This window comes from Aythya ferina (assembly GCF_964211825.1).
Source record: "Aythya ferina genome assembly, chromosome: 13".
In the NCBI taxonomy this organism is placed as follows: Eukaryota; Metazoa; Chordata; class Aves; order Anseriformes; family Anatidae; genus Aythya; species Aythya ferina.
Window position 1 is genome coordinate 18,047,889 of NC_140311.1, and position 13,781 is coordinate 18,061,669.

The 13,781-nt window shown below is 41.0% G+C and overlaps 1 protein-coding gene across 3 annotated transcripts in view; it reads right to left on the bottom strand.

The window, feature by feature from the left end:
- The window catches only part of TMEM164 (transmembrane protein 164), a 46,535-nt gene extending 33,789 nt beyond the window's left edge, over window positions 1-12,746 (bottom strand). Inside the window, exons 1-2 of one of the 3 annotated variants that reach the window (XM_084535098.1) lie at window positions 12,535-12,746; window positions 11,634-12,154 (exon numbers count right to left, since the gene is read on the bottom strand). In XM_084535098.1, coding sequence (XP_084391224.1) covers window positions 11,634-12,098 — 465 coding nt within the window. In that variant the 5' untranslated portion in view covers window positions 12,099-12,154; window positions 12,535-12,746. Of the gene's footprint in view, window positions 1-11,633; window positions 12,155-12,363; window positions 12,451-12,523 lie in introns of those variants that run through there. The other 2 variants (XM_084535099.1, XM_084535100.1) reach the window with 2 other exon arrangements.
- Between the last annotated feature and the right edge of the window lie 1,035 nt (window positions 12,747-13,781).

A 13,781-nucleotide genomic window follows, 5' to 3' on the forward strand; every position in this document is an offset into this window, starting at 1 on the left:
ACGTTATGTTACAGGTTCCAAAAGCTTTGAGAGCATCACCATAAAATCATTTCTAACATCAACTGCAAATTTGCTCATCTGTCAATTTGTCTAATATTGCCCAGTTTCCTTGACATTGAAGCATGCTGTGTTCCACCACTACTGTTTACTAACCAGCATTTCAGAAATCAAGACTAGTAAAAAGATCTATTCCCAAAAGGGATGTTTGAAAATGGGCACAACTGAAAGGTACGACAACAATACTGTATCTGAATCGAAGGAAAATACCTCATTAAATATCTAGACCTGAATTCTGTTCTATTCATTAAGTGTTACTGCTCCACTCCATGTGCATTTTAAATAGGCAGACCTCACTGATTTCCCCCACCCTTATTACTTGGCTGGATCTCCAGTTCTCAGATTCTAAACATCCCAAATCTCCACAAAATACTGCACCTAAGAGCTCCCTCAGAAGTACATCAATGATGTTATTTTTGAGTTGGCACACTGAGGCAGAGAGCGCAGTCACAACTTGTCATGAAAAGCTTCTCTTCTACCAGCCTTAGTCCTACTGAGAGACAGGAACATGCATAACACAAAGATCGCCTTGTTTGATCAAAAATAAACTAAAAAGACAAAAGACAACAATTCAAAAGGTAGCAGTGGAAGAAAAGAACAAGCTACACAGCTAGTAACTGATGATAGGACGTGCAGAAGCTGCACAAAGCTGCACCAGGGAGGTTCAGACTGAATGTTAGGAAAAATTTCTTGGTCAAACACTGGACCAAGTTTCCTAGAGAGGTGTTTGATGCCCCAGGCCTGACAGTGTTCAAATGGCAGTCAGACAATGCCCTCAATAATGGGTTTTAATTTTGGTCAGCACTGAAGAAGTCAGACAGTTGGACTATTCTATTCCCTTCTAATTCTAACTATTCCAGATGAAGCATCACACTCAGTATCACCTGCAACAGACAGGAGTACTTACAGATGCCCAGGGTCTCTTTTTTTCTGGCAGAAGATAGCTGAGCGTTCTCCAAGTAAACCCCCTGCATCTCAAATAAGCAGCACAGATTTCATTTACCTTGAGTAACTGCAGCTTGTCCATCTCTGAGCCACCAGTTCAACTTAGCACCTGCTGCAGCAGCAGACTGGGAATGTATCTTTCTCTGCAAACGCTCTAATCAAGATCACTTAGGCCATAAACTGATCATTTTAGTATACTACTTCAAAATTAAAACTTCAGGAGGTGAAATATTAATTTCTAATTCTATAGGGCAACGTGAAAAATCCATGGAAGCTGGATTGATCCAAGTTCCAAAACAAATTTAGAGAAGAAAAAAAAAAGAGAGAGACAAGCTTTGGTTATTCTGCACTGAAATAAAACCATTTTTTTCTGTGAAAAAAAAAATCTATTCCCCTTCCTAAAGGTAAAACATGAGGCAAGGAGCATTCAAGCAGCTGGATAAATTAAAAGATGTACAAGACTTTGCTAAGCAACTTGAAAATTCATTTTTGAAGTAAGTTCATAACAATCACCTTATCATTTAACAGAAACTAACGCTTGGTAACAACTCCAGCACACAGCTTTGATTCAGCATGTACATTTATTTTAAACATCGGCTGTTTGTGCATGAACTAGTAATTAAGCACAAAACAGCCATATAATTTAAAAGCCATGTCCTTGCCTTCTAAAAAATAACTTTTTAAAAAAAAAAATCCTAACTGTGAATTGACATGTTATTATTTTAGACTGACAAATGTTAAAAGAGAATGAAGATCAAAAGATGTTACATTCTTATTGCTAAATAGCAGCAACTTTAATTTATGGAATATTTCAGTATACAAAGCGCAGCTCTCTTACTGCAGCTGTCAGACAGGTTCAGGGAGTAGTTAATTTGTCCTGTAGAAATTTTAAATTGGCATCAAGAATACTCATGATTCAGTGCAGTATTATTTGCAGAGCATTAAGTAATACTACAGTGGAAGCAGCTCCTGTGGTCTATAAAACAGACTCTGAGAACAGAAGCAGCAGCCAGTCCCTCCTTCCTCCCAGCTCTACCCAGGGCTAACAGAAGTGTAGCAAATCAAACGATTTCCACCCTCTACTCTAGAATCTAATGTCTTCTAAAATAACACATGTTCATTTAGACGTCCTAGGTTAGTGTCCCCTTCCACAGGCTTAGCTTATTTACTGGCTGAACCTCTACCCACCTTCACTTTTACAGGCTTAGGTGAAAGATTTCTAGACTTCTCATATTTTAGGATTAATGATTAACGTAGGACTAGGCTTCCTGTGTGTGCAGCAGCATTAGTTATGGCATCTTATAAACTAGGATTTCAGAGAGAAGGTATCACTGAGCTTAATTCCCTTCCCTTTTCTCTGATCAACATCTGTACCATCCCTTCACTAGCAGTGGGTTGCTTCCTTCCCCATTCCCAGCTCAGTGCAGTCAGCAAAACCTACCAATCAAAAACTAATTTGAGGGGAAAAAGAATAAAAAAGGATGGTTTAAAAAAAAAAAAAAATAGCAGCGATTTCTCAAGAAAGCTTAACCTGTACTGAATTTAGATTAACTTGTATTTATCCTTGCCACTGACACTGTGAAAGCTTGCAAGTGTTCCCAGTAACATTTTATATACATTCATTTTTGTTACTTTTTCCCAAGCATGACATTTCATATCTCACTCTTTCATATCTCTTCATTTCTTACATTAAAAACCCTTTTAGAAGATGCCTGCCCTATTATGCTTCAAGTCCCCAGTGCCAGAAGGCCATCCTGCAAAAAACCCTGCTTATGTACAGTTGCATGCTGGTGGTTATCACAGCGCTTTCAGATTGGGCATGTTCTAAGAGCAAATTGACTAATATTTCCTACCCCCTACACAGTACTATGCCACAGCAACTCCAAATTGAGACATCAAGGAAATAATCCTAAAAGATCAGAGAAGCTGAGGAGAGGAAGGGGGAAAAAAAAAAAGCTGAACTAAGAAAATTGTAGAATTAGATACCTTAATCCATTCAGACATTAAAACTCAAGTCTTTCATTAACGGATCACATCAACAGCATCTCCTCCTTCACCTTTACTCTCCACCTCTCTCAAATAATGAAGATGTTCTCAATCTTTCTGTTCCTCTCTTCAAAAGAGAGTACCATCCCTCTATAGCACAAGAGTGGTTTAAAAGTACATTGCTCATGGTTAGCGGTGAAACAAAATCACGTTGTCATGAACATACACAACATCCCACAGGTGAAAGCTCTAGCACACAACATGAATGATATACTGAATGTTTCTGGCTTTGCTTTTTCAAAGTGCTGGCCGAATTGATTGCATCTTTGACTTCAACAGATGTTTCGGCCAAGATAGACAAAAACAGGCAAAGACTTGTGCAGAGCCTGACTGGTTATTAAATAATGGTTATTTTTGAGCTCAGCAGTCGCTTTATCAATGACTCTGCATGTATCTTACATTTGCATTGTTTTATTGATTTAACTATTAATAAAAAGAAGTATAGTAAAGATAGTTGAAGTTATTAAATGTTATTTGGACATTGTTTCCTCCTTAAAACAGGGTTACATCTTCATCATCTGTATAGATACATGTGTTCTGTCTATTACATCTTAAACCTGCTGCCCAACTTCAACTGAATTTGATAGATTAGGAGATTTATTTTTTTGATAACTAGCATCCCATCATCTTTGTGCAAACAGATGTCCAAGGCAGGGCACAGACATCTTGTAAGTGCCTCTCAAAACACATTACAGAATATATATTTATATGCTCATTTTAAAATATTTAAAAAAAAAAAAAAAGAGGAGAATGGCTTCACACAGGAAAAAGGTTTCCATTCAAGACTGCAGTTAACCACAAAATAGATCTGCAGAAACCAGGTTAACTTAAAAATAAACTAATTTTTTGTTTAAAGTTATTTTAATAGGATTTGAGATTATAAATTTAAATTTCAATAAACTTAATAAGTAATATATGTCAAGATATTCATGGTAATAAAGCGTTTCTTAAACAACCTTCTTTTTTAGCACAAATTGGAAGATGACTGTGTAAGATGAATATATCTTTTACCTGGAGATCTCAGACCATAACAAATACATTTAATAATGCTACAAAAAAAATATATATAGTTACCAATGTTCAGAGTTACCACAGATATAAGGGATCAGTCCAGACTGAAATAAGCTGTGGTATGAAGCAAAAATTAGACAAAAACTTCAACTTGATACACAATATATTTTACACTGCATAGTTGCTACTATACCATATGGAAATGTTTTTTTTTCTCTAGAATCACTCTCTAAATCTTTTAACTCTCTTTTAATGGTGATAGCAACCATATTTTAAAACACACCATTCATACCTGCCTTCACTGTCTGCCTACAAAGCTGAGTTTCAACGGTTCTCTGTCCTTTTATGGGACTAAACATAGTTGTAAGCCTTTGTTCAACCAAAGAAATTCAGTACAAAGAACCGAATAAGAAAAATGTTTTTCTCCCAGTATTCTGAGTTCACACTGCAGAACCCTATATGTGAATAAATATAAGCCATCTACAGTCCCATCAATACCTTCTAGTCAAAAATCCATAATTTGTTTTTCATATTGGTTCAGAGAAACCATTACCAACTTTATGTCTTCAATAAATCATTTTTCACATTTAATTTCCTGGACTTCAGAGGCATGCTCTAGAACTCCTATTGCATAAACAGGCTTTACTAGCGAGGAAGCCAATCAGGAGTGCTTTCACTTTATAGATGTCAGAGGCCTTCAAGTTCGAGGTTTGATTACAAGTTAAATTTCAGTAAGTTTCTATTCCTTGTAAATGTGGCAATTACCCAAGGATCCCGTTACATTTAACTAACCAGGTATTTGGAGATTATTTTTGATTGTGTACAATTAGTGGACTGTACTAAGTGCATATTCTAGAGTGAGATGCAATCTTTAAGAAGATCGAGGTAGTAAATACCTAATAGCTTCATTATTCCAAAACATCATTTTCTCCAAAGAAACAGAAATAACTCACACAACCCATAAAAAGCTACAGTGTATGCCATCATATTCCTGATAACGTAGGCTGGCATTTCCCCAACTACTAAATATAAAAATAGAAACAATTAAATTCACTTGACACTATTGACTTGGCAATCTGAATAAACGTAAACCCCTGAATACATGTAAACCCTTCGCATATCTATCTTAAGCCCTGAGGAAGTGTCGTGAGAAACACGAGCCCCATCACACATCCAGCAGGCTTCAAATGCATGGCATGGAGCTTCCTGCCAGTGAACACTGGCACAGCTCAACTTGCTGTTAGCTGATGTACAATCACTGCAGGGAAGCCTACCATCTGCTACTAGAACTGTGAACACCTACAACAGTGCAAGGAAGACAAGGAAGCAGTGGGTTTTATTGGAATGGAAATAAGAAGATGAAAGTCTTCCCAATCCCTGGGATGCATACAGGGTCCTACGTGGTCATTCCCTGCCATGTGGTTTATTCTACATCTCCACTCAAGTTCCTATAGGCATCAGGCAGCTGTTCCTGAAGCATCACTTTAAGCTGTTAAGAAACGATATACATGGAATGGTAAAAATAGGTAAATAGGTAAAAATCCACCCTAAAATATATTACAACTGACAGTGATATATTACAGCACTGGGCAGTACATTGAAACAGCTACTGGTAGCTCCACTCTCCTAAATAAATTGCTGAATGTCATTTCTCTCCACAACATGTTGTTCAAATTACATAAGTTACATGCTGATTAATATTTGCATGAAATCTATGATGATCTCATCAAAACAACCCAACATCCACTTACCTTATTATTCATCTAATGGCAATTATAAAAAGCTTAACTTTTCCCTTAGTCCAAATATTTACATGGAGGATTATTATTTTATCTAGACTTTCCAATCATGCAATCCCTACTTTTTAGAGAATCAAATTACTTCTTGTTAATTCCACACTTTTTGTATTCTTTTCTCCTATGATGACACAGGATAAAGGGGAAAATTACCGAAGCTTGCTTTCTGTCGTCAGACACAGCGGGAACTTCCTAATCCTACCAGGCTCAAAACAAAAGCTCGGCCTAGAGTTTTAAGAGCACTCGCCGGTACCGTGCAGCACCGTGATCTGGACCACCTTGACTAAAGTAAGCATGTGCACATTTTCAGCCCAAGATAGAGCAGTTAATGGACAGAAATGAGACAGAGACAGAAACGTCCCAGTTAAAGTGGCTGAACTGTAATCTCTTCAAAGACAGCAAATCACAATTCACAGCCTTAAAACATTTGCTATTTATTTTACACTTACAAAATCACAAATAATATAGTCACTTTTAATTAAGAATCCTTGCCTTATTTTTCAATTCTCTTACTATACACTTGGATTTTCTAAAAATAAGCAAAGATGGTGAAACAACCTGTGTATATACAGTGTTAAAATTATCACAGAAAAGCTTTTCTTCAGCTCAATAAATTATGACATCAATTAAAAGCCCCTAAAAAAATGCCTTTGCTGTTCTACATCCTGCCCAGGAAAAGTAATCCAAGAAACAGTGAACAAAACTATTAAGAAATACATCTTCTCTTTAGAACACTGCTACCCTTTAAAAATTGAATAACTCATTAAACTTTTACTTGCAGACTGTTGCTTACGTTATCCAATACCAGTTTTGACATTACTTAGTGTCATTTCTACAAAAATACTCTGCGTTTCTGCAAGCAAAGATTCTTCATGCTCAACCCAAATAACAAGATATGAATGCCCCTTTAATTTCAATTCAAGGTTTTGAAGAGACTGAATACAGAAAACATACATAATCTAGCTGGATTCTTCCAAATATCACAAAGCATTTAGGAGCAGTGCATGCAAATTAAATCAACATTCACACTTGAAAAATTACATCTGACCACTAACCAGATTCTTTCCAAGAGGGAATAGGGGAGAGAGAGAGACAGGGAGAGAATTACTTGTACGTTGTATATTCCCAAATGATGCAGAATTCAGTCAAGCTATGTTTATTATGTAAGCTCTGAAAACAGCCCATTGTTTCAGAAAACACAGAAGCCTCTCTTGCAGAGGACAGCAAAGATCCAGGTCTCTAAGAAGCTAAAACTAGAAATAATAAACACAGGATTTAGTATTTACTGAATTACAGAAGCACTTAGCATTGATTTTAGTTACGCAAACATCAGATCAAGATCATCAGGTGAAACTGGGCTCCCCTTTATGTTAGGCTCTTCCTTCCCTTGCCTTCTTCTTTCCCATCACTACCCCTTTAGTTTGCTTCTTTTTTCCAGCAACATAGGCCTGCTTTCTACAAAAAACACTTTCTTTTCTCCACACAAGTGTCTGCTCTTAACTGCCCTGAGTGCAACAACTCAGTGTAGGACTGGAAGACAATTACAAAATTTACCAGCTGAGGATCTACCTCTAAGAAATTATTCTGTAGGATGAAAACCTGCAAACAATCTTACAGAAAGCACTTACTGAAGCAAAACCAACCTAAAACTCATTCTATAGGTTGGTACTTAATCAACCATACTGGAATAAGGCACTGGTGTATTTAAAGCAAGGAAGGTGACAATTTACAACATATTAGAAGGACTAGCTGTACCTATAATTTTAGGATAAACAATAACAATAATAATCATACATTCACTGAGGTTGGAACGGACCTCTTGAGATCACTTCGCCCTTCCACTATTATTCACAAATTCTGATTTAGTGATTATTCACAAATTCTGCACAAATTCTGTGCAGTTTTTCCTACATTTTATTTTTCAAATTTCTCTTTCACAATACAGACTAATTTTATCTCTGGGTCCTGGTTTATATTTGTCTACATTTAACCTTAGCTGCCTGTATCACCAGCTTGATGTCCCACGGGATATCAAGAGACACCTGTATTTATGCATTTCAGTCAAGTTGCACTGATTGTGAGCAACAGCTTGGAAAAAAAAAAAAAAATGTGCCAAATTACCAACAGGGGTACAAGAACACATCACGAAGAATGTGAAATTTTTGATGGAAATTCTAACTGCCCCTTCACTGAACCTGAAATGAAGAACTGCTGCATGAACACGATTGTTTGGATTGAAAAGCTAAAAAAATTACACTTCTAAATACTATGGAATAGATAAACAAACTGGTTTCAGAATACAGAATAATTGTTTTTGACATTTGTCCTGGTTTCAGCTAGGATGGAGTTAATTTCCTTCCCAGTAGCTGGTTTGGTGCTGTGTTTGGGATTTCGGATGCAAATAATGCTGATAAGGCACTGATGTTTTAGCTGTTACAGAGCAGTGCTTACACTAAGTCAAGGGCTTTTCAGCTCCTCACGCTGCCCTGCCACTGAAGGGCTGGGGGTGCACCAGGCGCTGTGAGGGGGCACGCCCAGAGCAACCAGCCCAGGGTGGCCACAGGGATGTCCCATGCCACGGGGTGTCGTGCTGAACACGTAGTGAACAAGTAATAGTCTCCTGTACAAAACAAATTAAAAGATCCATAATGTAGTAATTTGCTATTGGATAAGTCCCCCTCTTACACTGCAGAAAGATTTTCTTCACATCTTCAATTTCAACACAGTCCTCACGGGTCCTAAAATACTAAAAATGATTAATGTCTTGAAAATGCAACACCTGGTCTGCTAAACACAGGCTGATTTTTTTCCTGCTGTGCAGGGGAAAATAAGTTAGCAACACTCTAGTGGACTTGAAAGAAAAAAAAAAAAAAAAAAAAAGGAAAGATTCCCCTTTAGGATACCCTTTTATGCCAAGTTCACGGCAGTATCATTGGTCCAGTCATATATACTCACTTCTAAAATGAGAGCGTTTTCTGTGCTTATAGAGGTATTCAAATAATTTTCAGTAAGGCTGTTCTTTATGCAAAGAAAGAACTTAGTATCACCTCCTTCATAGGCTTCCCCCTTTTTGCACTAATATTGTACCGCAGAAAAACACCCACAACCCCATGGCATACCTGCCAAAGAAACCACAGAATTTTCCATTTCACCTTTGGTTGAATATATATATATTTTTTTAATTGATTTATTTCTCAATAATGCTGTACTTCACTGGTGAAGAAACAACATTGCCCTTCCTCCTCCAAAAGCTAAGCAAGAAACCAAAACCAAGGCTGAAAATGAACAGCAGTGTTTCTAAGATTATTCAACTACGTGGCAGGACAGCAACAATTTCTCTGAACCTATTAACCACAAGAACTGCTTAGGCAGTTAAATATGTTCACTCAACCAGCACTTCATCCTCACGATGACACATCTAAACTAGTTCTTCCTGCTTATGAGAATGATCTGATTTGAACACAGGTTGGTGTGATAGGCAGAAACTAGACATCTGATCAAAACAGACTCGGAGTAGCCATTACAGTGTGCAGATCTGTCTGCTAAAATGCACCACCGGTATAATTCCCACTTTATTTTGTGATTTCATTTCAGGCTTAGGTCTTTCAAAAGCAGGACTTATGCTTTTATGCAGATAAAGTCTGAAGGACAATTTCCAGTTCCAAATATTTTTGGCTCAGAGCCCAGGGCCTTTGTTGCTCTGAGGTGCAATAGCCTCACATGAAGAAAAGGAAAACAGGAATTGAGTGAGAGGAGAGACCTTTACAAACTGCTACTGTTGGCTTCCCTTTGAAGGGATCCCAAATGTTAGGGCGTGCTTCACCTCTTCACCTCCTACCTTGTTCATCCTAATGTTTCAGCCCTGCAGCAGGATAACGTGCAAGCTACTGTAAGAACAGAAGTGAGGGATAAGTTACATTTTTCATATATTTCACCTTGCCAACCAGGTGCCATCAGCAAGCTCAGGCCAGATGAACTCTTTCAAGATTCCACCAACTATACATTATTTTTCACCCAATGGAGGTCTTCAACTATCTTTCCATCTAACCTGTTTTCTCTGCTGAAAGCTGTTGGTTCTGCAACAATTTTCATTCTCCACATTAAACCCAGGCCTATTTGTAACACAACTGAGAACGAAGAGGCATGACTTCTGAATTTCACTGACATACCCATCTTCTCAACATCACAAAATACTGTAACACCATTTCTAATGAGTAATTACCACAAGATTATAGAAAAGGCTCCACAAGTGGTCTGAAAGAAATAAAGAATAATTGCCTATGCCTGACTATAGACATTGGGTCTCTTTCTTCCTGGGGGAGACCACTAATAAACAACCTAAACAATAGTACCTCCCAAATTTATGTCTAGACACTAGTATTTGCTGGATTTGCTGTTATAACAAGTACCATATTACTATCACAACACAACATTATAATACCACATCAAGGCAACCAAGCATTCAAATCATAAAGGTAACCTATCCTCACCTTCTTCACAGAGGATTAATAGGAAAAATGTCCAGTAAATAGTGTTAAAGAACAATGGAATGAGGCCATAATGGTTTCTTTCATAATTATTTCTACAGCTCTTGCATACCTTCTGCTTTCCCCCTCCTTACCAATATTGACTAATTGATTTCACAGCAGTTGTTACCACTTTATGGAAAGCATTTCTACTGGTGTAAAATACTGACCTAACAGTGCATCACAGCTTAGGAATTTACATAACCTCCTAATTAAGATCTGGAACAGTAACTTAATTGTTGCAGATGTCCTGAAAAGTGCTGTAAATGCCTCTTTTTTCCCCTCTTAAAACAACACCTATCTCCCTCAGACCTCTGGTACTAGCAGTTAGCCTTCTGCAAAGGGAGACTAAGAATGGTATTGGTCTGATTTTCATTTGTTATTGCTGTTTGTCAAAAATCTTTCACAAAAGCTGCCATGATATAAGTTTGTCTATCTCCTGTGAGTTGTTGAGCTTAAATTTTGTAAGTTGTCCTGTGTTGATGGTAGTGTGTTAGCAAAATTAAACAAAATGATTATTTTTGACATCCCACACTCCTTAACCTCAGTGAGCTAAGTACATACACCGATCTACTGACAAATACAATTTGTAAGATTTAGATATCACAGCTCAGTAACTGTTTATGAACGTTTCCATTATTTATATTTATATACACAAGCTGTATATTATCACGCATCACCAACTATGCCACAAGTTGCTAAAGTACATGGTTTATCCACAGATACGAAGCCAGCTCAGTTCATTCACCCATACATAAGGTGTTGGTTCTTTACTATGCAGCTTTTAAAATAAGAAAGGCAAACCGAAATTACCAGCATAAAATAAAAAGCACTTTGCTTCTTTAACAACTTCACAAAATACATTCACACCCCTGAATATCACTTGCCAGAAGCAGCTGTTTGTGAATTACATGGGCCCTTTTGCAATAATCTTGTTTTTATTACATTTGGTGCTAGTTTTCCCACTGCAGTCAGTGGAAACAGCTTTTTCTATTCTTGAAACAAGGGCAAGGTGAAGGTGAGAAAGCCTTTTCAACCACAGAAGTAGGCATTAAACTAGCTACAATTTCACCTTTTTGTTTGACTTTGTTTTTTCCACAGATTTCAGTTCAGCCAATTAAATGCAAAGTTCTAAAGCGTTTACACCAATTATTGTCATTTGTACCTTTGTGGACTTTTGGTCCACAAACTGCAAAAAACGCTGCTTTGTGAGCACAAAACTGAGGCAGACTGCCCGGTGCACAAGCCTTACCTGCATCACGGTGACCACATGGCAGGGATTCAGCAGGTAAATGACGGTCCTGGTGGCAAACTTGAAGCCCACCTCCAGCCCGAAGATGAGACAGAGGGCCACCAGCAGCAGGTTCTTGCCCAAGCTCTCCTGCTTCGCCCGGGGCTGCTGCAGCAGCTGAGCCTCCAGCTCCTTGCAGTGCAGCTGCCTCAGCTTCCACAGGGACAGCAGGATCTCCGCGGCGCCCACGCTGAGGAAGACGAGGCTCTCCACGAAGCGCTGCTGCCCTGAGAGGAAGGCCGCGCACTCCGGCCCTCCGTTGCCGGCGAAGCTGGGGTCCACGCCCCCGTACATCCAGTCCAGGAGGTTGTGCAGGCTGTACCGGGACATGGTGGGCCGGCGCCCGCTCTCCTCCCCGTCACTGCCCGGGCGCAGGTAGGAGCAAGTCGGAATCAAAGCCGAAATGCTGTCGGGCTGACGGAACATGAAACGCGAGGACGTCCCGCCTTCCTGCCCGAGCCTTTCCTTTCTCCGCCGGCAGCCTGCGAAGAGAGGTGGCACTCACGGGAGGCGGCGAAACCGGGGGGGGGGAGCCGCGGGCCCCCGGCTCTCCTCAGGCCGCCGCCTCCCCGCCCGCTCGCCTCAGGCGCCGCAGCCCCAACGGCCGCCGCTCGCGGCCCTTCCCGCCCTGAGGGGGCGGCCCCGGTGCCTCGCAGCCCCGTCCCTCAGAGCCCGGCGGCGGCTCCGTTACCCAGCTCGGCCCGCAAGAGGCGGGCCCAGCTCCCCCGTTCCGCGGGGCCGGGAAGGAGGAAGCGCTCCCCTCAGCGGCGGCGGGGCGAGCCTCCCTGCCGCCGCCCTCCCCAGCGCCGCAGCATCCCCTCCCTTCTTCCCTCCCTCCCCGCCACACACACACGCAACGTGCCCGAGGCGCCCCGAAAAATGGACGAGCCGCGCGGGTGGCTCCTCTGCTCCTCCTCCTCTTCTTCCTCCTCCTCCTCCTCAGCCCGCCCGGCCCGGCCTCCAGCCCTTTGTGGGCCCGGGGGCTGTGGCAGGACCGCTGGCCGAGGCTGTTCTGAGGGCTGCCCGCGCTGCCCCGCCGCAGGGTTTGAAGCGGCTGCGGAGAACTACGTGCCGGGCGGGCCCCGGCTGCGATTTGTCTGGCGTGTAGGCAAATGATCCGAGATCTTGCCAAAATATCATTATCGGAACATGGTGATGTGAAAGTGAAATTCGCAAGTGAAGGAAGTGGTGGTGGAGAGCAGGAAAACCCGTTAGCGCTGCTCTGTTATCGATGCATTTTCTCCATTCCCTATCTCAGTAATCCTGGTTCCCTGCTGCTCCCCACACGGCTACCTCCCCCAGACCCCTCCTTGTGCCTCCAAGACCCCCCCCAGTGCCTCCCAGTGCCAACCAGCACCAGAGGCCCCAGAAGCCCACAGGAATGCCCCAACGCTGCCGTGCTGTTTGCAGGCACTCTCTGGCTTTTCCATCAGCGCAGATGCTGAGGGCAAGAGCATCTCCTGTCCCTGTGTGTTCTGAGAGCTGCTGGCAGCTCAAGACTACCACACCAGCTCAGACCAGTTTGAAACTAAAAGCTCGCCTGTGGACCTGTCACTGCCAGCCCGTCAAAACAGATTTATGCTGTGCTCGTGTTCTCATCTTTTTTGGCTTAGTCACCTATCTAAGTCTCTTGCACGCGCCCAGTTCTGAGGAAAAGGACTGGTAGTGTGACTGCATAAGATTCATTTCCTGGTGAACAGAATCTAATAATACCTGACTATGTATTGCTATCCCAATTACAGGCCATCTTCGCTTTACAAAAAAGGAGTTCAGGAAATGAGAAATCCCAGAAACAGACCACAGGCACTGCAAGGTGACAGACAGAATGAAACTCAGAGGCAAGTTACAAAGCTGTCTGCAATTGTAGCAGCAGTGGCTGTCCTATGGCACAGGGCTGGGGAGATGGACCTGTGCCAGGTTGTGCATGAGCAGACAATCCAATTGGTAGACTCCAGGAGAGAAAATACTCTGTGCTTATCTTTACAAGCAGTATTCCTGTATTTTACTGATGGGGAAGAAAAAACTGCCAAGCTAGTGATGTTAGTGCTGAGCTGCTTCAATTGTTGAACAGAAATTGTAATAAAGGTTGCAATATTTTGGGGGGAAAGA